General features: G+C 43.1%; 1 protein-coding gene across 1 annotated transcript in view; it reads right to left on the reverse strand.

The window, feature by feature from the left end:
- cacna1g (calcium channel, voltage-dependent, T type, alpha 1G subunit) overlaps nt 1-25,352 on the reverse strand; it is a 276,474-nt gene that overhangs the window by 22,704 nt on the left and 228,418 nt on the right. Inside the window, exons 21-24 of the mRNA XM_038974934.1 lie at nt 16,435-16,561; nt 13,773-13,898; nt 13,370-13,459; nt 8,086-8,299 (exon numbers count right to left, since the gene is read on the reverse strand). Coding sequence (XP_038830862.1) covers nt 8,086-8,299; nt 13,370-13,459; nt 13,773-13,898; nt 16,435-16,561 — 557 coding nt within the window. The remainder of the gene's footprint in view (nt 1-8,085; nt 8,300-13,369; nt 13,460-13,772; nt 13,899-16,434; nt 16,562-25,352) is intronic.

Consider the following 25,352-nt stretch of genomic DNA (forward strand, 5'->3'; position numbering starts at 1 on the left):
TGGGTTGAATGTGTGTGTATGGGTTTGAACATGAAATAGCTTTGGTTGAGTTGGTTTGCACATGCAGTGTATAGACTTGAAGGAGGTTTGGATTGATTGGATGTGTGTGTGTGGGTTCATAACACAGTGGAGCTATGTGATGGATACTGTGAAAGGACCTATAGAGTGCTATGTTGATTTTTAACCAAGCTGTAGATGGTACCATATCATGGATTGTTCTAGAGTAACCTTGGTACTATTGGGATGTGAAACATGTTTAAATGTGGTTTAAATCTCTACGATGCACATGTGATGCTTTTGATGATTGGTCAGGTGAACCTGGGGCTTGTGGTAGAAAGATGATTGAAGGGGGGTTTGAGAAAAGGAGGATAGTCTTTGAGCTTTGGATGGTAAAACAATGTCTGTGAAAGGAAGAACAGGCCAGAGGCAGTAAGATCAGTCACAATGTTACGGCCAGGATAATTTCCTGTTTCAGGTCAAAGGTCAAGATGATGTGGCGGTAAAACAGTTTTAAAAAACCCCAGTACCAATATCATTAAGGTTATACCTTGGTAGGTGTTGTGACTGATTTTACACGCCTGCCCTTTATGGTCAATGGATTGGTTCATATTAAGAGTCAATGTGTGCTGGGTCAACATGTAGTGCTGGTAGATTACAGCACAAGCTCATGTCAAGGGGAAGGGGTTAACTTCAAGTGAAACTACATTGAATCCAATGATCTATTAATGATTTTGATTTTAGAGCCAGCAAACATTGAGTCATAAAGTTAGATACAAAATAAACAAGTAAATCAGAAAAGATTCTGCTGGATTTCCCAAAATGCACTGCTCCCCTATTCAGCACCAATGACAAAAAGAAGAAAGAAAAACGGAACTGAAAAGAGAAGTTGAGGAGCAACAGAGCAGTTTGAGGAGCCCAGAAGAAAGAGAAATAATAACATGACATCATTCACAATGACAGGGCATGGTAATTCATACACGCACACAAACACGCAAAAATGCACGAATACAAACACACACTCACTCACACACATACAAAGACACACAAAGACACACACGAGTTGTGCCGGTACACATGGTAGACTGACACACACTTCTTTCTGAGTCTGACTTGAGCAGGATGGACCAATTGGAATGGAGACTGGAATGGCGAAGGCAGGCGATTTGGACAGCAGTGAGTGGAAGGCGGGGTTAACAGGGCGAGAGAGTGATGATGGGCAAATGAGAATATAAGCATATAAGAAAAAGACCAATGAGATTTCAGCGTTTCAGCAATACAGTAGACAGCACATTTCCCCCCTTCAATCCTCCATGGGAAAGTCCAAGTCCAAGTCTAATTCAAACACAACTATTACCTCTGTATCATAGTCTGGTAAAGTCGAGGCTAAATCCTTTAAAGGGGTAATCTGCAGTGGCTACATCCATTTTTGGACTTAAAAATTAACGATATGTACCCATTGATTCTTGAATAAAATAACTTATAAATGCCTCCTGAGCTTAGTTCCCCTGTCGTACTCCCTCAGAATCCAAAATATACACTTGTTTTACTCCAATGTTTGTAAACAAAGTAAATTAAAACTATAATTTTGATATCATGGATGGTCAGTACTCGCATCCATAGCTCTGTATATACATTTGAGAGTGGTTCCATTTTTCCGGAGAGAAGGCTTTGTTTCAACTGCTGATTGCCGCTTTAAGTACCTTGTAGCATCAAATATGGTGTTCAGCTAAGTGGCAGTTACATTAGCCAAGACCCAGGAATCAGCAATTGAAGAGTGCTGTTTTAAAGGACCACCACATCACCTCTTTCTTCCTACCCGACACTAATCATGTAATATTCTACCACTGGCACATGCATGTCTTTGACTGTCCAATAATCCCCTGTTTTCTGGTTGGCTTGATCTACCACCTGGGTAGCAGTACATCTGTCCGACTGCTGGTACACCACATGTTAACCAGTCTCCTTCACTGTTAGCTTGGGCTGTAGGACACACACGCACACACCTGCTAACACACACGCACAGATACATAGGTTACACACGCAAGTACACAATGCACACACACACCTTTACTTTAACCAGTTACATTCAGTGGATCGCTTGTCGTTATCTAACACATCCGAAGCAGAGCTCAAAGGCAATGTGCCAGCACACTTTAGAAGCACTAATTCTTACACCTCCAACCATGAAACATTCATACCCTCACACACTTTCATAAAACCCACTAGCACTACTTATAATACAAGGACCTTCTACTGCTACAGGCTCATTCACCTAACAGCATCAGACCACTGCAGGGATACGTATTGATTAGCTAGTTAGGCTGGACTAATCTAGGCTAGGTAACTGATGCTAAGCACAACGGCCTGGTTATGTTAGGCTAAGAGGTGTATTGGTGCGAGCATTGGTGGGGTTACACTTACACCTATCAAGCCATCATGAAAGTGATTAAATATTTAAATTCCTCTAGCGCTACACTTAACTCTGCTACTAACACCTAGCCGGTGGCATGAAGCATTTATCCCCCACCCACATCCTGAGAACTTCCTGACAAAATGAATCTATAGAGGAGGACGTTTCAATCACTAACTGGCACAGGTCTTATCAAAGAGGAAGTGTCTACACTTTGGGCGGATTCACGTTAGAGCTCGAATGAAACTTAAAAGGCAACGTCCCCGTGTTCGCGGAGACTGCATTCACGGTAAACGCTGCACATGGTGGCTCAATCGGAAATGACCTCTACATTTTTACGCGGATCTTCCGCTATACTTCTGCGATACAGATCGAATCCAGCCATTTCTCTCACTTCTATTTCTCGCTCTCTCTTTCTCACCCTCCTCCCTCCACCTTTCCTGCCTTCAGCCCGCCCCTCACTCACTTTCAATCTCTCTCTCGCCACCATACCCCGCCCCGCCCCTCACGTCCTGTCCATCTCATCTTACAACATTTTTTTTTCATTCTCTCTCTCAACCTCTCTTTCTCTCTCTCTCCTTCCATCTCACTAATGGCCGAGTGTTATTAACTGCATTCCTACATCAGGGGAATATAAAGGAGGGAGAAGAAGAGGGATAGAAAACCTCCGTTAGATCCATCTCTGTTAGCACTGACCTAGATAGAGCTGGCTGCCGCGGTGTGTGCGTGTGTCTGTGTGTCTGTGTGTGCACGTGTGCATGTGCGTGTGTGACTGATCAGTATTGATGACAGGGGGAGGAGTTGACACTCTTGTCCTAGCCATTTCTGTTCAGTGCGTCGCTGACATCATAGTTTAGGGGTAAAACATGTTAAATAGTCTTGTTTCACCCCCTGAAGGTGAACATAATAATTAAATGGGATACAATACAATTACTCTCTACATTATCATCATGTATGTATATTTATTTTTACACCGTATCATAATTATTAGTAAAAGGTGTGCAGCAGTAGGACATTATATATTAATACCTGATAAAGTGATACAGCACGAGAGGCTGTGCCATCAATAAATCAACAGGCAAGGGATGCTGTTAGCTAGGACAGAAAATGGCCAAATCCTACTTTAGTACCAGTTTTTGAAGACAAACACAGAGAGAGGGAAAGCCATCTTCTGGGACATGACCCACACAGAGCAGGTCTGAGTAAAGCGTTTATCTCTTTGGGCTGTGCGCCTGGGAGAGTTAGAGGCCATCTGTTACAGTGACACATTCACTCCCTGAGCTGAGCTATGTAAAGACCACTCAGAGCTACATTCTCTCTCTCTCTCTCTCTCTCTCTCTCTCACACTCTCACATTTTCTCTGTTTCCCCTTTGTCTTTGTTTCCCTCTCTCTCTCCTCTCTCTCACTCTCTCCTCTATCTCACTCTCTCCTCTCTCTCACCCTCTCTCTCTCCTCTCTCCTCTCTCTCACTCTCTCCTCTCTCTCTCTCTCTCCTCTCTCTCTGTCTCTCCTCTCTCCTCTCTCTCTCTCTCTCTCTCTCTCTCTCTCCTCTCTCTCTGTGTGGGGGAAAGAAAGGATACACCGTTCCTGGCTGCCACATTACAGACAGCACCCCGCTGACAACTTCTCCCTTCCTCACTCACTCTTTCTCTTTCAAGTATCTCTCTCCTTCTGTCTCCATCTCATCTCCCTCCATCTTTCCATCGTTCTTTCTCCCTATAGGGCAACCCACTAGCTGCCTAGGGGAGAATATCACAGTGCACTGTCAAGCACCAGGAGGGTGAGACATACCTTTAGACACAGACTGTACTGGACATAACTGTGAATCTTTGTTGCATGTGTGTGTGTGTGTGTGTGTGTGTGTGTGTGTGTGTGTGTGTGTGTGTGTGTGTGTGTGTGTGTGTGTGTGTGTGTGTGTGTGTGTGTGTGTGTGTGTGTGTGTGTGTGTGTGTGTGTGTGTGTGTGTGTGTGTGTGTCTGTGTCTGTGTCTGTGTGTGTGTGTTGTTTAGGTAAGGTATAGAAATAGGAGCAGATGGCTTGGTCTTCCCCAGCAGAGAGACGTGATTAAGCAGAACCTTTGATCTACTGAACTAAACTACACACTCAGGTGTGTATGTGTGTGTGTGTGTGTGTGTGTGTGTGTGTGTGTGTGTGTGTGTGTGTGTGTGTGTGTGTGTGTGTGTGTGTGTGTGTGTGTGTGTGTGTGTGTGTGTGAGCCAGAGCTAATAGAGAGTGGCATACTGGCAGGAGGGGCAACCCCATCCCTTCATCATCTCCCCTACTCTTCCTCCTATTCTCCATCCCCCTTTCCTCTCATCTTCCTTACTTCTCACATCCATCTCTTCTCCTGCATACTTACGTATTCAGTGATTTACCCTTATCCATCTCCCTTTCTCTTCACTCTCATTCCTTCATATTATTTCTCCCTTCTCCCCTCTTTTTTTATTTTCTCCTCCTTTTCCTCCCTCCATCATTTTCTCTTCCCTTCATCCAAAGTTGTGTGTAAAAATAGGGAACTTCCCCTGCTCAGCTAATATAAGAGTTCTCTGTCATGTTAGAGAACTACACACTCACACACACACACACACACACACACACACACACACACACACACACACACACACACACACACACACACACACACACACACACACACACACACACACACACACACACACACACACACACACCTCCTCTGAGCGCTGACCTGCCTAATACAATTATACAGTAAAACAATAATACGCTGTGATGGACAGATTTGGGGTGGGGCTGTCGCGTCTGTCTGTCTCACTGGCGCATGTCATAGAAAAAGAATCTCCTCCGCACGTGAATATTCAGTGTGTGGAGATATGACTGTATACACAAACATGTCCTTACATTCCCTGACCAGGAAAGGGGGTAATAGAGAGGGGGAGGAGAGATGGAGAGAATGAGAGACAGAGAGAGATAGAGAGGACCTTGCTCTCTCATCGAGCAGACACAGTGACACAGACAGAGTTCTGGGGTTTGAGGACAGAGGGTTGCTCCTGCATATTTTACAGCCTACCCTGCTACCATCTGGTGCCTGTGACACATGCGCACGCACGCACACACACACGCTTGCACACACAAACACGCACAAACACATAGACAGACACACACGCACACACATATGCTACGCACGCACGCACGCACGCACGCACACACACACACACACACACACACACACACACACACACTCCTGCATGAGCGTGGGTGGACAACCTACAGCTGGTGGTACAGTAACAAAAACAGTGCTGTGGATAGTGGATGAATCGTGGGTCACTGTGAAGAACAAGGAACCACAACACACGACAGGAAAATGTCCACAAACGTCTATAGCGGACTGAGTCGGATGAGAGAGAGGCAGGGGGACGGGTAGGGAGCGCGGGATGGGACCCTACCTCCCGTGACCGTTGAACCCTGACTTCTGAACCACCAGGGGACACACAGAACATGCTAGAAACTCTGTACCTGTCAGTGTGCCTTCAGAGAGGACCCAACTCACCCCCGGAATCATCAACACATCTAGAAGAACGAGACCAGGTTAGTCAGAGAGAGATGCGGAACGAGGGATGGGCGAAGGAGAGAGAGTGTAAGAAGGAGAAATAGGGGTGAAGTAAGAGCAGAAGGATGAAGATGACAACGTAGGCTGGTTAGTTTCTACTGTGAGTCTTTTCCACTTATTCTGAGTCCAGTGTGAGCTCGTGATACAGTTGATAAGGGTTCAATGATTCAGTTGGGGATTTTGTAGACAGTCAATCCCCGATATTCAAACCCCAAATCACAAAGATCTATGACAAAAATGACTGAGATACAAATAGAGCCACTCGGATGGAGTAAAAAAAAAAGACCAACAAATAAAGCAACCCCCCCACATCAGAAGAAAACAACTTACGTTTCCCTTCTCTTCACAAACTCTTGTGCCATCCAGAAAAGAAAACTGTAGATTCGGAAGCCTGTCCAGTCACATGGGGTATACCTCTACTGTACATACCTTTTATCAACCATTCTCTTACTCTGTCAAATGATTCCACAACTTCAGTTACAGTTGTGAGTAAAATGGTTTCCAAGCAACAGAAAAAGAACAAGCTTGAGGTTACAGATCTGATAAAGGAAAGACTATAAACCATAGACAAACTAAAGATAATCTATAGAAAAATGAAACAGAGAAAGAAACCAATGGACATGAGGGGCCTTGAACAATTATAGAGACGGATAGAGGAGGGCATGTTCATTCTCTATTTTTTTTGGAAGCATTTGAGAGTAGTTTGTACAGGCCTGTATAGGGGAAAGGGGGATACCTAGTCAGTTTCACAAAATATGTCTTCCACATTTAACCCAACCCCTCTTAATCAGAGAGGTGCAGGGGGCTGCCTTAATCGACATCATCGGCACCCTGGGAGCAGTTGTTAGGGGTTAATTGCCTTGCTCAAGGGCAGAAAGGCATATTTTCCCACCTTGCTGGCTTGTGGATTCGAACCAGCAGCCTTTCGGTAACTGGCCCAACACGCTTAAACACTAAGCTACCTGCCGCAGGTGTGTGAGTGAGGGCAAGAGGGTGGAAGTAAAAGAGTGAGTGAGAGGAAGACTGTGTGTCTTCGGTCTGTTTGAGTGACTGTATGTGTGTGAGAGGGTGTGAGTGCATGGGAGAGTCAATGGTGAGCACTTTGGGCACACCACATCTGCAAGAGAAAATCCATATCCATCTGTATTTCTCAAGAGATTCCCACTGTCAACTACCGAAGGCATTCCCACTGTCAACTACCATCAACATTCGATGAAAAAAATCCAAATGATCTTACTTTGATCCACCAAAAGTATCTCTACAGCCAATACGGCTACTGAAATAACCACTATTTCTCATATCCAATGTTTGGGGTTAGAAGGCAGTGGAATCACTATAGAGAGGCGAAGTCGGGCATCTGGTAACCCGTTCTTGTACAGCTGGAGGGGCGTTCGGGCACAGATCTAGGATCAGCTAACCGTCGTATGATCCTAACCCTTTTCATATAGAGGAAACCATAGATCAGCATCTAGGTACTTCCTAGTTTGGTTTGTAGTTCTACCTACCCCTCCGGATGTACTACAACTACATGCAGGAGAGGAGGGGGAAGGGGGGAGATAGGGGGATGTAACCTCGCCCTCACCCCCCTCCCTCTAACTCTGAAAGTACCACGCCATGCAAGTCCCGTCCACCAGTACTCACTGGGCATGCTCCAAGGGGACGGTCCTAAGTACGCCCTCTACGATAGGCCAGGCAGGGAAAAAAGGGGGGGGGTCTATTCTTACTAGACCAGCGCTCAACAACTCCGATCCTGGAGAGAGGCTGGGTGTGTGGGCTTTTGTTCCAGCCCAGCACTAACACACCTGATTCTAGGTTTTACAATTATTGCTGGGCTAGAACCAAAGCCTGCACACTCAGTAGCTCTCCTGGACCAGAATGGGTGACCACTGACCCCAACACAAAGAGAGGATATCTAGCGGGGACACTACAGGGAGGAAAACATTTGAAAAAGAAAGGCACTTCTACAGTAATGCAAAATAGCAACTATTCCACGTCTAGAGCGTTTCTACGTCCGTTGACTTCGGTCAAATTAAACCAAAACAAGCTCAAACCAGGCAGGACTCAGAAAGATGTGGAAAGACTACCGACCAGCCAGCTCCTTCTCCTTACTCCGTCTCTTTTTCTCCATCCGTTTCAGTCTCTTCTCCTCCCTGCGCTTAGCCTCCTCAGCCTCCTGGCTGCGCCGACACTTGTGGAAGTTCTCCACCACCACGCCCACGAACATGTTGAGCACAAAGAAGCTGACGATGAGCAGGAAGGAGATGAAGTAGAGGAGCATCCATGGGTTGTAGTTCAGCTGTGGCTGGAGTGGGTAGACATAGACAGAGTATAGTGTATATACTGTACTCGCGCACACACACACACACACAGTGTGATGTTATATAAACACACTCATTTTTGGCACAGTTATGAGTATTGGGGTGGTGCACTCAATGCAAACGCTGCAAAACCAGCCCCACATCCCAGTGGGCACAGACGTCAATTTAACGTCTATTCCACGTTGGTTCAACATCACTTTTTTGAAATGACGTGGAAACAACGTTGATTCAACCAGTGTGTGTGCAGCGGGGTGTGTGTGTGTCTCTATCCAACTTGAGCGGAACACACTACCAGCCAGCTGCCTTTTGTGACTGCCAGGACACCGTCATCCTGCTGCTACAGTCAACACTACAACATGTAGAAGTGAATGCATAAATAAACACATGAATAATACTGTTTATTTGATACAAAACAGTACATCAGGAAAGCTAAATGTATGAATATACACAGTACTGTAAGCTGCAGAACATGTGGAAGAAGCTAGAGGGGTGTTGGATGCTGTGTTGGATGATGTTGGACAGTAAGCAGCTTATAGAGAAGAGGAGATCAATGCCTAGTCCCTAAAGCAGAGACAGAAACGCTGACCTGATGTTCCAGAAACATCAACACGTCTCTGGTCCTAGACAACCAAGCTTTTGTTCTACTGTTCTGCTACTGTATCTCTAGTGAACAGAGAAAAAGTGCATGTGTGTGTGTGTGCGTGCATGCGTGCGTGTGTGCGTGCGTGTGCGTGTGTGTGCGCTTGTACATATTCATTGGGCTAGTGAGTTTACACACCCCTTCCACAGTCTTCACATTTTGCTATCTTAAAATGAATAAAATAAAAATCCTACAGATCTACACGACCTACTCCGCATTTTCAAAGAGAAAGAATATTATAGAACATTTCCCAAGATGTCTTGATCGCTTATGTCTTCACACCCCAGAGTTAATACTTGGTTGAACCATTTCTACAATAATAATATTCTACCAAATGTACCCAGCCCTCAGGGCAACATATGCCCATTGTTTTTGTCGGAATTGCTCAAGCTCAGTAAATTTGGTTAGGAATCATTGACAGGCAGCAGGGGCAGACTGGGAAAATAATTCGGCCCTTGCATTTTATCCACACCATCCCACATCACTGTGCAAACCAGCCCACATTACTATTACAGTGTTCCAGAATAACATTTTTCCTTGGTGTCACTGGTGCCACAAACTTTTACAGTTTGTGGCACCAGCCAATTATTTGGTTGGACCCACCAGTCAGTTTCAGAATGGGTGGCAAGAAATAAGTTAGTCCTAAATATTTCAAAAATGAAAAGTATTGAATTTGGGACAAATCATTCACTGAACCCTATACCTCTACTAAATCTTGTAAGGAATTATGTGGAAATTGTGGTGTGGTAAGGTGCCACAAAGAGGGACTTTACAATTACAATTGGCCCAGAACAGGGCAGCACGGCTGACCCATAAATGTACACAGAGAGCTAACATTAATAATATGTCAATCTCTCCTGGCTCAAAGTAGAGCAAAGATTGACTTTGTCAATATTTGTATTTGTGAGAAGTATTGACATGTTGAATTCACAGAGCTGTCTGTTTAAACTACTATCACACAGCTCAGACACCCAAGGTGGAAAAAGTACCCAATTGTCATACTTTAGTAAAAGTAAAGATATCTTAATAGAAAATAACTCAAGTAAAAGTGAAAGTCACCCAGTAAAACACTCCTTGAGTAAATGTCTAAAAGTATTTGGTTTAAAATATACTTAAGTATCAAAGGTAAAAGTAATTGCTAAAATATACTTAAGTATCAAAAGTAAACGTATAAATAATTTCAAATTACTTATATTAAGCAAACCAGATGGCACCATTTTCTTGTTTTTGTATTAATTTACAGAGAGCCAGGGGCACTCTCCAACATTCAGACATGATTTACAAATGATGCATGTGTGTTTAGTGAGTCCTCCAGATCAGAGGCAGTAGAGATGACCAGGGATGTTCTTTCAATAAGTGTGTGAATTGGATCATTGTCCTGCTAAGCATTCAAAATGTAACGTACTTTTGGGTTTCACGGTAAATGTAGTGAAATGAAAGTTGTCAAAAATATAACTAGTAAAGTAAAGTACAGATACCCGAAAAAAATTAAACACCTTAAGTACCCCACAAGACATGCCACCAGAGGTCTCTTCACAGTCCCCAAGTACAGAACAGACTATGGGAGGCGCAGAGTACTACATAGATCCATGGCTACACGATACTCTATTCCACATGAAGTAACATGCAAGCAGTAAAATCTGATTTACAAAACAGATAAAAATACACCTTATGGAACTGCGGGGACTGTGAAGAGACACACACACAGGCACAGACAACAGCATAAACACACATCAGATAACATACGCACTATACACACACATGGATTTTGTGTTGTAGATATGTGGTAGTAGAGAGTGTAGTGATCACATTTAATGTGTTGTGAAATCTGTTGTGAAATGTAATGTAATGTTTTTTTAATTGTATATAACTGCCTTAATCTTGCTGGACCCCAGGAAGAGTAGCTGCTGCCTTGGTAGCAGCTAATGGGGATCCATAATAAATACAAATCCTGAATCGGCCTAATCATCTTATTAAGTAATTCATACTGCTTTATTACAAAGTATAATAAATACTGACTGCTGAGGTACCCAATAAATATGTTTTTTCCATCTAACACATCCAGGCAGGAATGCATGCTTCAAGATATTTTGATGTGCAGCCAAATCTAGACTGTCATGAATTTTGGGTTGACAATTACACTGTAGTTGACATATTTTACTGTCAAAATAAGATTCCAGAATTGCCTGATTTCTTTCTTGCTCAATAGAGATGAATTACATACATCTTTATGTGCACAAACTGATATCACAGGCTAATTCATTTGGGGTGCAACACCTGAGGAAGTGGAAACTCAAAACATAATAACTATAATACCCACTGCTAGTAGCCATGTCTTCATCAAACAGTAAATTGAATGTCCTATTTTTTTTTTGCAGTTGTAGGCTACTACCCATGAGACCTATAGGTCTATTCCCTCGCATTGGCTGGTGCACTTTTTGCGTGTGCACCGCGACATATCTCAAAGCCATATCAAATATCTTGGTTGTAAAATAATTGTTATTGAGCTGAATATTGAGAGTTGAGAAATACGGGCGGACCCTCCTCTCCTCGACAGGGACAAGGGGACAAAGCTTCCAAAGTAGTGTTTTTCCCAAAATTTCATTTTTCTCTCGAGAACATGGCGGAGAGGAGAGTGGCTCACTCATCAAACCAGCAGGCCCCAGCGAGGGCATAGGGGCAGGGTCGACAGTCCATTACAAGAATCATGAGGATAATGCACTTTACTGTTTGACCAAATCATGGTTTAGCAGCTCCACAAATGTGATGTTTTGAGTGAGATGACAATGTATAATGTGCTTTTTCTACGTTTATAGGCACCTTTTCCGTTTTTACGATCCATGATCTTTGCTTTCTTAACTGATGACAGAGTCTGAGCAGGTCTCTTTGCTGATGCCGAGTTTGACTTTGAATGTGAGTTTACATGACCTCAGCCCAACCTATCAGAAAACCGGGCCGGCCCATCTTTGTAGGGGGGCCGGCTATTGCCCACTGATCAGCCAAATGCTCATTATAGATTAGAATAACAGAGAAATTGCAAAAAAAAATCTTACAAACGAATCTTAACAGGCCCATGGGCACCTGGCCCATTTTATTTTTATATTTTCTAATATTTTTGTGTGTGTCAATTTCAATCAGCCCACCCAACTAAAAAATGGTCCAGCCCATCTGGCATTACATAGTCTTCCTTCTTTTCACTTCGTCATACAGGCCAGTAATGTGGAGTGAATGCAATGTTGTTGATCCTTTTGTATTGTGGTGGCAGCACCATGTTATGGGTATACTTGTTGCCGGCAGGGACTGGGGAGTTTGTTAGGGTTAAAATATGAAAGGAGCAAAGCCCAGGTAAAAAGTTCAAGCCCAACTAGCTCTTCTAAAAACCTAACCTTGGGATAGAGTTGTATTTTTCGGCAGGGCAATTACGCTAATGTTTATGCCAAAGACACACCAGAATGGCTTTCCAAGATGTGTTTAGTGTTCCTTAATGTTCAGTCTCCGTCCTGACTTAAATAAGCTTAAAAACATCTGACACAAGATTTGAATATTGCATATTCCATCAATGACTCCAAACCAAACCTATTGAGCTTGAGCAATTTTGACAAAAACAATGGATGTATGTTGCCCTAAGAGTTGAGATTCAAAATTATTCACAGCTGTAATGGCTGTCAAAGATGTTTTATTTTATTTTACCTTTTTTTAACTAGGCAAGTCAGTTAAGAACAAATTCTTATTTTCAATGACGGCCTAGAAACAGTGGGTTAACTGCCTTGTTCAGGGGCAGAACAACAAATGTTTACCTTGTCAGCTCGGGTATTGGATCTTGCAACCTTTTGGTTACTAGTCCAAAGCGCATAACCACTAACCAACTGCCGCCCCCAAAGATGCTTCCACCTAAGTATTAACTCTGGGGTGTGAAGACATACGCAATCAATACATCCTAATTTTTCATTTGTTTGTAATTTGGAAATGTGCTATAATTTTTCTTTCACTTTGATTTTTAGGAAAAAATATATAACGAAATCCCTTTTTAGATTTACTTTTAAGGCAGCAAATGTGAAGACTGTGCAAAGGGTGTGTAAACTTTTACTAGCAACTGTGCATATGTGGGAGCACACATTAAAGGGGACTTGGCTAAGTCCCTCTTACTAATATCAGTGTATTGATGCTTCAGCGGTATTAGCAGCAAAAACAATCAAACAAACAACGGATTGTTTTATGGTTGGAGTTTGCATTAAGACAACAGTAAAGTGAAGGTAACACTTTTTCCTCTCTACAACACCTTACGTTCTACATTTATACAAGGATCAGTTGTATGCATTGATAAGTTAATTTATACCTTTTCCCATGTGTGGATGTGCATAATGTGTGGATGTGCATAATGTGTGGATGTGCATAATGTGTATGTGTTGTATACCTGTTGGTTGACTCCCACTGCATCTAATCCATCATACATGATATCCACCCAACCATCTTTAGAAGCCAGCACGAAGAGAGACATCAGAGCCTGAGAGAGAGAGAGAATGGGGGAGAGAGAGACAAAGAGAGAGAGAAAAGAGATAGTGAGCGAGATAGAAGGGTGGAGAGAGAAAGAGAGAGAGAAAAGAGATAGTGAGCGAGATAGAAGGGTGGAGAGAGAGAGAGCAAGAGAGAGAGAGAGAGAGCAAGAGAGAGCGAGAGAGAGAGAGAGAGAGAGAGAGAGAGAGAGAGAGAGAGAGAGAGAGAGAGAGAGAGAGAGAAATAGGGTCACAAACAAGGTTTCCACAAGAGCGAGAGAAAGTTGTGGAGATACATCCCACTGCAAGTATTGAGAATGGTACCTGTGCCAGGTTATCAAAGTTGTACTGCTGTCTAACCCATTTGTAGTTGGCAATTATACAGTCTGACTTGTTGGTGATGTTTCTCACGTCATCTCCCTGACATGCAAAGAACTTCCCCTTGAAGAGCTGAAGAAAAAAAATGCAGAGAGACACACACACACACACACACACACACACACACACACACACACACACACACACACACACACACACACACACACACACACACACACACACACACACACACAATGGTCACACTAATGTCATCATTATGGTACATTCCAATTGCTCCTGTTTTTCCGTGATAGGATTCCCTTGCATGTTCCCCTAATTGTTAGTCACACACACAAACACAGACACAGACACAGACACAGACACAGACACAGACACAGACACAGACACAGACACAGACACAGACACAGACACAGACACCCCACCCCACAAACACACAAACACACGCACCCACACACACACGCACACACACATGCGAGTAACCCAGACAAAGATGATCTATTATAATGATAAGATAGCCAATTGACTGCTCTAACAATGGAAATACATGTCCTCAATGATTGAAGGCAGGCGAAATCAGTTGGGACCATTCTAGTGAGAGGGCAGATACCGCGTGTAAGCAACAGGCACAACTAAGTAGTTTTTCTCAAAGTTGCCACAATGCCACATGCATCCACTTATATCAGTACATTTGTAACAACCTAAACATTACACATCTTCTATTAGATCAAATACGCCTCACATAATTCGACACTCTCTTTATAGACCTCCATACAAAAACAGGCTTGTCTCACGGGGACAGATTTTGGGCGGAGTAAATCCTCTCGCTTCGCCTCATCCTCTCTGACCCGGAACCCAAGGACATCTAACTCGTTAGTGTAAATTGGACAGTGCATTAACGGCCATGTCTTCTCCATCTATATAACTTGACAAGCAGGGCTAGCCCTCACAGCTGAGTTATAGCCCAGAAATACCTGGAAGACCACTTCTTCTGCTGACATGTCTCATGAAAAAACATTTTTCTCAGAGGTGTTCCCTGATGTACGACCTATGAGTCCTCTCAGGGGGTGATTGGAGAAGAGGGGGCTTATGGGTAATGACATATTAGCCACTTGTCAGTTACAGTCCATTGATAGTGTTGTCACTCCTATACCAAAATCTGTCTGCTTTTAGAGCAAAACAGCTGAAAACAAGGTAATCAGTGATTTTCAGGATGCATAGGACAACAAACTGCATTGTGTTGAACTTTTGATTGATTTATTGAAAGCCTTCGACACTGTTGACCATGCCCTGTTGCCGTGTAAATTCGAAAACATTGGTTTTGATGCTAGAGTGTTGGATTGGTTGCAAAACTATCTCTCCGACAGAACCCAGCGTGTGGCACAGGAGGGCATACAGTTAGAGTTTCGACAACTCACGAAAGGAGTCCCTCAAGGGTCCATTTAACATTAAATGGCCAGCTGATCGAAGGAGTATCTTTGTATAAGTACCTAGGCATTTGGTTAGATCAGGGTTGGTTCAAATGATCAAATGATTCAAATGATCAACTCATCATCAGGCTTTGTTGATTTGAATCAGGTATGTAGTGCTAAGGAAAAAACTAAAAATGCTCCCCTTTGGGTCCCCAGGACCAGGCTGGAGAACCACTCAAACAGCACATTGAAAACGTGGAAAATAAACTGAAATGTAGTTTTTATTTTAATACATTTTTTCAATGTCAGTTAGGAAGGATTTTGTCCAAGAGACATTTTTATCTGTGTTGGACTAGGTTCACATTATTTACATGCGAGCCTCCGCCATTACCCTTAAGCTACTGGAAGTGGTGTATCACGGAGTGCTTAGGTTCATAACTAATGCAAGGCCACTCATCCATCACTGTAAACTACAGTATATGACACGGTGTAGTGGCCCTCCCTTCCTACCAGAAGGCTTGAGCAATAGTTGTGTATGAGGCTTGGGCTCCTCCATTAATATCTTTGCTCCTCGCTAACAACAACATCACAATCCTACAGCCTCCACTCTCAGTCAGTGCTCTCATTCACAGTTCCTAGGGCAAAGACGGAAATGGGGAAACAATCCTCCTACAATGCTTTTCTGGAGGAGAGGGTGTTACTGTCTGAGTTGAAATCTCTGATAGAAGAAAATGGTATTGACCATTGTAATTGTTTTTTATGTATTGTATTGTGCGTTTGTGTCATGTGTACATGCTGACGACCTCCTGCTGACCTCTTGTCAGGTCCTCCTCAAAAAATAGGTTTCTAACCTCAATGGTATTTTACTGGTTAAATAAACGTAAAACATTTTTATAATAATAAACTCTGAGGTGGAGAGAAGAGTTTGAGGTATATAAGGAGTGGAGATGAGTTCTCATACCAAAGTTATTAAGATGTGAAAACTACCTGAAAGAAAAATGTTCCCTGACATTGGTTGAATCATATTGTTTTGGGAACACGTGCCTTCAGAAAGTATTGACACCCCTTTTTCCACATGTTACAGCCTGAATTTAAAATGGATTACATTGAGATGTTGTGTCACTGATTTACACACAATACCCCATAATGTCAAAGTGGAATCATTTTTGAAATGTTTACAAATGAATAATAATATGCTGGGGCTTTTTGTATGGGTTGCATACATTGTCTATTCTCACCTGTACTCCCAGGATACCAAAGATGATGAAGAAAGCGCAGCAGATGACCACGATGTTCCCTATAGGCTTCAGAGACGACATCAGAGTCTCCACTACCAGCTTCAGACCTGGCGCCCTGCTGATCACACTGGAGAACACAGAGACACAGAGGCACAATGTTAAACGTAGAAGATTGATGAAGAGTGCAGGAGAGAGAGTTGTTTAGGTCTGTTACAGAGCAGCCAGGCCAGATGGAGACGCCTGTGGCTCTCCCACCCCCTCTTCCCTTTCCCTTCTCCTTCCTTCCTCTTCCCCTTTCCCTTCTTCACCCTTCGTCTCCTAGCCCTCTGTCCTTTTTTCTGTCACAGGGAATCAGTGACAGTCAATTACCCTCACCCCTCCAGTACCTCTTCCCCTCTTCTCACCTCTCTCTCTGCACCGTCTCTCCCCCTAATCAGTATGTATCCTTACTACCTGTCTGTCTATCTTTCTGTCTGTCTTTCAACCTCTCTGTCTTTCTACTTGTCTGTCACTCTCAATCACCTGACTGTCTATCTGTGAGGCGGCATGCTAAGCTCAGCTTTGTCTTCAGTCCAGTGGTCTCATATTCAGGGAGAAGGGGGGGTTGAAAGGAAATCAATAGTTCATTAAGAGAATAACTAAGAGAAGATATACGGAGGATATGGAGATAACACTGAGACTAAGACCAGATCAATAACACTGATCAGTACACAGATATGGAGAAACACACTCGGACAAACATAAGCATACACGGACAAACGCACACATTCACGGACCTACCCACTCCCCCACACCACACCACACCACACCACAAGTGTAACACATTTGGGATGACCATAAATGTAATTCTATCATCTGCTCTCTCTCTCTCAATTAAATTTCAATTCAATTCAAGGGCTTTATTGGCATGGGAAACATATGTTAACATTGCCAAAGCAAGTGAAGTAGATAATAAACAAAAGTGAAATAAACAATAAAACTGTACAGTAAACATGACACTCACAGAAGTTCAAAAATAATAAAGACATTTCAAATTGTTGTAACGATGTGCACATAGTTAAAGTACAAAAGGGAAAATGAATAAACATAAATATGGGTTGTATTTACAGTGGTGTTTGTTCTTCACTGGTTGCCCTTTTCTTGTGTCAACAGGTCACAAATATTGCTGCTGTGATGGCACTCTGTGGTATTTTACCCAGTAGATATGGGAGTTTATCAAAATTGGGTTTGTTTTCAAATTCTTTGTAGATCTGTGTAATCTGAGGGAAATATGTGTCTCTAATATGGTCATACATTTGGCAGGAGGTTAGGAAGTGCAGCTCTGTTTCCACCTCATTTTGTGGGCAGTGTGCACATAGCCTGTCTTCTCTTGAGAGCCAGGTCTGCCTAGGGCGGCCTTTCTCAATAGCAAGGCTATGCTCACTGAGTCTGTACATAGTCAAAGTTTTCCTTAAGTTTGGGTCAGTCACAGCGGTCAGGAATTCTGCAACTGTGTACTCTCTCTTTAGGGCCAAATAGCATTCTAGTTTGCAGATTTTATTTTGTTAATTCTTTCCAATGTGTCAAGTAATTCTCTTTTTGTTTTCTCATGATTTGGTTGGGTATAATTGTGTTGCTGTCCTGGGGCTCTGTGAGGTCTGTTTGTGTTTGTGAACAGAGTCCCAGGACCTGCTTGCTTAGGGGACTCTTCGCCAGGTTCATCTCTCTGTAGGTGATCGCTATGTTATGGAAGGTTTGGGAATTGCTTCCTTTTGGTGGTTGTAGAATTTAACGTCTCTTTTCTGGATTTTGATAATTAGCGCGTATCGGCTCTGCAAGCATTATTTGGTGGTTTACGTTGTACACTGAGGATATATTTGCAGAATTCTGCATGCAGTCTCAATTGGTGTTTACCCATTTTTGTAAATTCTTGGTTGGTGAGCGGACCCCAGACCTTACTACCATAAAGGACAATGGGTTCTATTCTATTCAAGTATTTTTTGGCCGATCCTAATTGGTATGTCAAATTTTATGTTCCTTTTGATGCCTTAGGAGGCCCTTCTTGCCTTGTCTCTCAGATCGTTCAAAGCTTTGATGAAGTTACCTGTGGCACTGATGTTTAGCCTGAGGTATGTATAGTTTTTTGTGTGCTCTAGGGCAACAGTGTGTAGATGGAATTTGTATTTGTGGTCCTGGCAACTGGACCATTTTTGGAACACCATTATTTTTGTCTTACTGAAATTTACTGTCAGGGCCCAGGTCTGACCTACTGGGAATATTTACTAGGATTAAATGTCAGGAGTTGTGAAAAACTGAGTTTAAATGTATTTGGCTAAGGTGTATGTAAACTTCCGACTTCAACTGTATCTCACGGTAATTATTGGGGTCAAATTTGTCTCCACCTTTGTGGATTGGGGTGATCAGTCCTTGGTTCCAAATATTGGGGAAGATGCCAAAGCTAAGGATAATGTTAAAGAGTTTAAATATAGCCAATTGGAATTTGTGGTCTGTATATTTTATGATTTTATAGAGGATACCATCAACACCACAGGCCTTTTTGGGTTGGCGGGTTTGTATTTTGTCCTGTAGTTCATTCAATGTAATTAGAGAATCCATTGGTTTATGGCAGTCTTTAATAGTTGATTCTAAGATTTGTATTTGATCATGTATATGTTTTGCTGTTTGTTCTTTTTCTCCTGCTCTTTCTCCTGTTGATTTTGTCTCACCACAGTCCATAGTGCAGATATGTCTCTCTCCACCTCCAGCTCTCCGGGTCTGGTTGATGGGGTGTTGTTGAGCTGGACCATTTTTTGTGCTGACTGGAGTGTGTTCACCTGCTGTTCCAGCTCCACATGCCTTACCTCCAGCTGGGTGAATGTATCCTTCATTTCCATGAGGAAGTAGTACTCTGTGCTGGGAGGTTGACTTTCCACTTGGGGTTGCTCATCTGTGGGGTTGTATAATGAAGAGGTCTGGTCTGACACACTCGAGGTGGGGGTATATTTCTCAAGAGAGAGCTTATCCTGCTGAGCTATCTCTTTGATTATGTGAAAGTCCAGCTGAAACTGCTTGGGCTTGCCCTGTACCATTACTGTTCCAGACTTGTACAGGTTGACATTGGCTGACTCATAGTCCTTGTTGTCTAGTATCCTGAGTTTCCAACCTTCGCTAACCCCCCCCCCCCAACACTGCACCATGCCAGGGGACGGTCTGTGTGGAAGATTAAGTTGCTTATGTTCCAATTTTTATAATTGTCAGCAAAAAGTGTTTCTTAATTGTCCTGTATTGTAATTTCCTCTGAACTGCCGGAGGGGGCTTCAAAGGCCTCTGCATTTGGGTGGGGTAGGCTGTGAAACTATCCTGCCATTGTTGGGCTCAAGGGCCTTGACTCCTCTCACTTCACTCCTCAGTATTAATTGAAGTTGCAGTCAGATATGTTCTGTCCTAGCAAGGTTGGATGGTGTTTTCAGGTTTCTGTTGCTTGTCTGCCAGAGCATTTGCTGTATAGCTTGGAAATAATCATCTTTGGTAGTTGTAATCCTTCCAGGTCCTTTTGTCCAAAATCAGGTTGTAGGTTTAGAGTTTTGATTTGGAGTCAGGGTTATGTTGTGGAGGGTAGTATCCTGTATATGTCCTTGCCAAAAAATCCAAGTGTAAAATCTACCTTTTATATATTTGACCACTTTTTGTAAAAAACCCTCCCTCCCTCCCTCCCTCCCTCCCTCCCTCCCTCCCTCCCTCCCTCCCTCCCTCCCTCCCCATGCCCCGACCATACACTCAGTGTATACCAGAGAGAGAGAAAAAGGGAGGAAACATGAGAAGACGAGGGAGAAACGGCAAGAAATTCAGCGAGTCCACAGAGGATAGAAACTTGTCATCTTTGTTTGTACAGTTAAGTAGGGTCTCGTCTCTCCTACCGTTCCCATGTCCTTGCTTATGTATCTAGCACAGCAAATCATGAATGTTTCTTACCTCATTGTTTTCTAAGTCTGCATATAAAAGCAGTGATTTCTGCTCATGACATTCAAGATGCATCATCTTTGGAACAAAAACAATGTTAGTTTATAGTCAAGGTGCTTGTCTTGCCAAGTCTTGTATGACAAGTCAATACACACTGATGATTATAGCAAGGACTCTTTCAATAATGTCTATTCATACATGGAAAATGTCTATTCATTCATGGTTTCCCTCCCTCCGTCCTTCCCTCGCTCGGAAGAAAGATAACAAGTAAAGTAATAAGCGAGACGCTCGTTCCCGAGCAGAGAACGACTCTGATTAAACGACTCTGAGCAAGGGATGGAGGATGAAGGGGGAAGGAGAGATGGACAGAAGGAGAGATGGATGGAGGGATGGATAGAGGGAGGTACTTTAGAGATGGAGGGAGAGATGGGTCCTACCCTACCCTACCCCTGCATTACTTCTCCTCTCTCTCCCCTCCTCTTCTCTTTCTGTCTCCCCCTTTTTCTCCACATTTGATACACACCTTTCAATTTTACTCTTGTATTATATTCACTGTGAATTTACCAGCACTCATCTATAAAAAAATGTTTTTCTTACTGTGTATGTGTCATTTCCACCCTCTTAGTATGAATACAATAATTGTGAGACACTCTTCTGGATGAAAGCATTAGCTAAGCGACTGGGATGTAAAATGTATATGTTTGGAGGCTGTTTTAATTAACACGGGAGTTAACGAAGCGCCCAGTCACGGGGCGAGGGGTACGAGGATACAACCCCCCAGATAATTACATCACCTACTGGGAGAGACGGATGAGCCAAAACACACAGCTGACAGGGGTCAACCAAGAGAAGACAGAGGTGTCTTAAAGGGGACATTTAGGGGCTAACAACAGGATTCCCCGTGGTGAAGCCTGAATTGAGGTCACAGTGTTGATGGATGATTACAGTAGTGTGTATGTGCCATGTTAAACAAAGACACACACACACACACACACACACACACACACACACACACACACACACACACACACACACACACACACACACACACACACACACACACACACACACACACACACACACACACACACACACACACACACACACACACACACACACACTCCTGGAGACTCCTCTCTGCTCCTGTATAATGGCATTAATATCCCTAATGAGGAAAACCAACACACACACCTGCAGACAGAGACATAAATACACACACATGCGCACACACATGCACTGGTATCTGGGACAATGTGAGTAGTTGGAGTAGAGTGTAGGATCGTTTTTTTCTTCTCTTCTTGTCTTTTCTTTCTTACCTACTTCAGCATATTCAGTATGCAGAGTGTTAGAACAGAACAGTCACTGAGGATGGATGAATGGATGAAATGAAGAGAAGAACAATATTAGTAAAACGGAACAGGGACTCTTTCTCACTGGCCGTAATGTCACCTCCGTCAGAGATGTATATCAAGTCTTCTTCTAAGTGTGTGTGTGTGTGTGTGTGTGTGTGTGTGTGTGTGTGTGTGTGTGTGTGTGTGTGTGTGTGTGTGTGTGTGTGTGTGTGTGTGTGTGTGTGTGTGTGTGTGTGTGTGTGTGTGTGTGTGTGTGTGTGTGTGTGTGCGCGCGAACCTTACACACGCCAATGCTTGAGGGGAAAACACAGACCGATGACTCATGTTTAATTCACACAGTCTTCTCCTCTCTTCCCCTGAAACCAAACTAAAGACTCTGAACTGACAAACTGAAAATCACAAGTACAATTCCAATGCTCTAGTGTGTTGCTGTACTCCCTTTTGTTTGTTTGATAGTTTGAATGTGAAAAGAAATTGATCTGCATACTTTTTAGCTATTAATGCTTTAGAGTTTTGTCAAGCATTGATTTTCTCCATTATTTTAATTTAGTCCTATGAGAAGCCCTCATTTTCAGAGAACTCCTTGAAGCATAACTTTAATTCTCTGTCAAATTAAGTGAACTTTCTCTGAGACAGCCTTCAGTACATCTATAGCTTTAGATACAATATATCACAGAAACCCAGACCAGCATACTAATATTATGGCCATTTCATGCACTCCTCTCCTCAACTGTCCTCCCCTCCCCTCTTCTCCTCTCTTCTCGTCCGAGCGTTGCGGTTTAATAGCTAATTAACACACTTAGAAAAAGGGTTCCAAAAGGGTTCTTCGACTTTTCCCATAGGAGAGCCCTTTTTGGTTCCAGGTAGAACCCTTTTGGTTTCCATGTAGAACACTCTGTGGAAAGGGTTTTACATGGAACCTAAAAGGGTTCTACCTGGAACCAAAAAGGGCTCTTCAAAGGGTTATCCTATAGGGACAGCCTAAAGAACCCTTTTAGGGTCTAAGATATCACCTTTTTTTCTAAGAGTGTACTCTCAAAAGAGATATTATTATTGTATTATTCCTGATCGGAGCGATCAGCTGTAGCGTCAGCGGAGAAGAGAGAACACCAGCTTAACGTTTCTCTCGGTTTCTTTATCCATCTCCCCTTCTCTCGCTCTACCTCGCATGTCGCTTACGTTCTAACCTATTTCTCTCTCACGCACTATTCCCGCCAGCTCCAAGTCAGGATCTTACTAAAGTGTTGAAACTGACAAAAAACTTGAATAAATACATGAACTACATATTCCTTTATGTGTAGTTTGTGGGAAACATAGTGCCCTCAAAGCTCATCACTAAGCTAAGGACCCTGGGACTAAACACCTCCCTCTGCAACTGGATCCTGGACTTCCTGACGGCCGCCCCCAGGTGGTGAGGGTAGGTAACAACACATCCGCCATGCTGATCCTTAACACGGGTGCCTTTTAAGGGTGCGTGCTCAGTCCCCTCCTGTACTCCCTGTTCAGCCACGACTGCGTGGCCAAGCACGACTCCAACACCATCATTAAGTTTGTGATGACACAACAGTGGTAGGCCTGATCACCGACAATGATGAGACAGGCTATAGGGAGGAGGTCAGAGACCTGGAGGTGTGGTGCCAGGAGAACAACCTCTCCCTCAACGTGAGCAAGACAAAAAAGTTGATCGTGGACTACAGGAAAAGAGGGCCGAATAGCTCCCCATTGACATACACCGGGCTGTATTGGAGCGGGTTGAGAGTTTCAAGTTCCTTGGTGTCATGGTTTAAACACACCAAGACAGCGGTGAAGAGGACACAACAACAGGAGACTGGAAATATTTGTCATGGGTTCCCAGATCCTCAAAACGTTCTGCAGCTGCACCATCGAGAGCATGCTGACCGGATGCATCACCGCCTGGTATGGCAACTACTCGACATCCGACCATAAGGTGTTACAGAGGGTAGTGTGCGGACGGCTCAGTACATCACTGGGGCCAAGCTTTCTGCCATCCAGGACCTATGTACTAGGCGGTGTCAGAGGAAGGCCCAAATATTTGTCAAAGACTTCAGTCACCCAAGTCATAGACTGTTCTCTCTGCTACTGCACGGCAAGCGGTACTGGAGTGCCAAGTCTAGGTCCAAAAGGCTCCTTAACAGCTTCTACCTCCAAGCCATAAGACTGCTGAACAAGTGATCAAATGGCCATCCGGTGTCACGTTGGCATAAATGGTCGGGAGACAGGCGCAGGAATGCGTAATATGTTTTTTTATTTCTTTACCCCAAAGTACAGCGTGACATGTAAAGGCACAGGGACGAAGACCAAACAAACACGTATACAACACACAGGGTTGAGACCCAAACGAAAGAGCGAGGAGTACCTCAAATAAATATCACAAGCGCACAATGATTATCACATGGGACGAGACCTGTAATCAATTGCACAATCCACAATGGCACAAAAGCCAAAACACACAGCACAGGTACTCACATGACCAACGGACATAGTAACAATAATCGACAGCCCAATGGTGAAACAAAGGGCACATTTATACAAATATAATCAGTGGGAATGGGGACCAGGTATGCACAATGACACAGTTCTATTGTGTGTAGATTGATGAGGAACATTTTATATTTAATCAATTTTAGAATAAGGATATAATGTAACAAAATATGAAAAAAATGAAGGGGTCGGAATACTTTCCCAATGTTTGTACATAAACCCACATCAACTAAACAAACTATATTATAGAAAATGACTGTTGATCTGATGGGTTCACACTGCTGAGATCACACACACAAATATGAACTCGAAGATAAAAGCAATTCTAGTATGGAGGCAGGGATAGTAGATTCCATTTCCAAGCGGTCAGGGGTCATAATTGAGAGGGGTCAGGTAGGAGATTGAAGTGGGTATCCTCAGAGTTTTGTGGGTAAATTGGGCAGGAAAAATGAATATTTGATTTTTGTGCTCTTCCTGAGATGTTGATAAATATTTTAGTGCAGGCAAAGCCTCTAGAGCTTCACGAGAGGAGAGCCATGAGGTAAGGGAAACACACACACACACACACACACACACACACACACACACACACACACACACACTGTGCTGCATGACGACAAACACAAACACACACCAACAGGATCACAAAAAAATACAACTTTTACATTACCAAGTCATTTACCAATAAAATGGTCTGACGGTGAGGTGGACATACTCCGTATTCAAATGCCGAAAGAAAGAAATGATCTCACTACAATACATTTGAATAGAAAGTCAGCAAAAATAGATAAGATCTTGCTAGCATGGAATTGAAAATAGCGGATTATTTGTGGAAGAATTACCCTGATTAACTCTTTAGTCATATCCCAGTTTAAGTATTTGCTTATGGCCTTGCCACACTTTTTAAATGATATGAGCAAAAAATATTACATTTTGTTTTGAACGGTAAGCCAGACAAAATTAAACGGGCCTATTTATATAATGAATATTTTAACTATGTATGCTGAGAGTCGGGAAGCAAGTTCAGTGAGTGAATACATTTAATAAATAAATGAACAAAACAAGAAACACAAACAGCGCACCGACATGAAACAGAAACAGAAACAATGACAACTGGGGAAGAAA

Source organism: Salvelinus namaycush, chromosome 35 (assembly GCF_016432855.1).
Source record: "Salvelinus namaycush isolate Seneca chromosome 35, SaNama_1.0, whole genome shotgun sequence".
Classification (NCBI taxonomy): domain Eukaryota; kingdom Metazoa; phylum Chordata; class Actinopteri; order Salmoniformes; family Salmonidae; genus Salvelinus; species Salvelinus namaycush.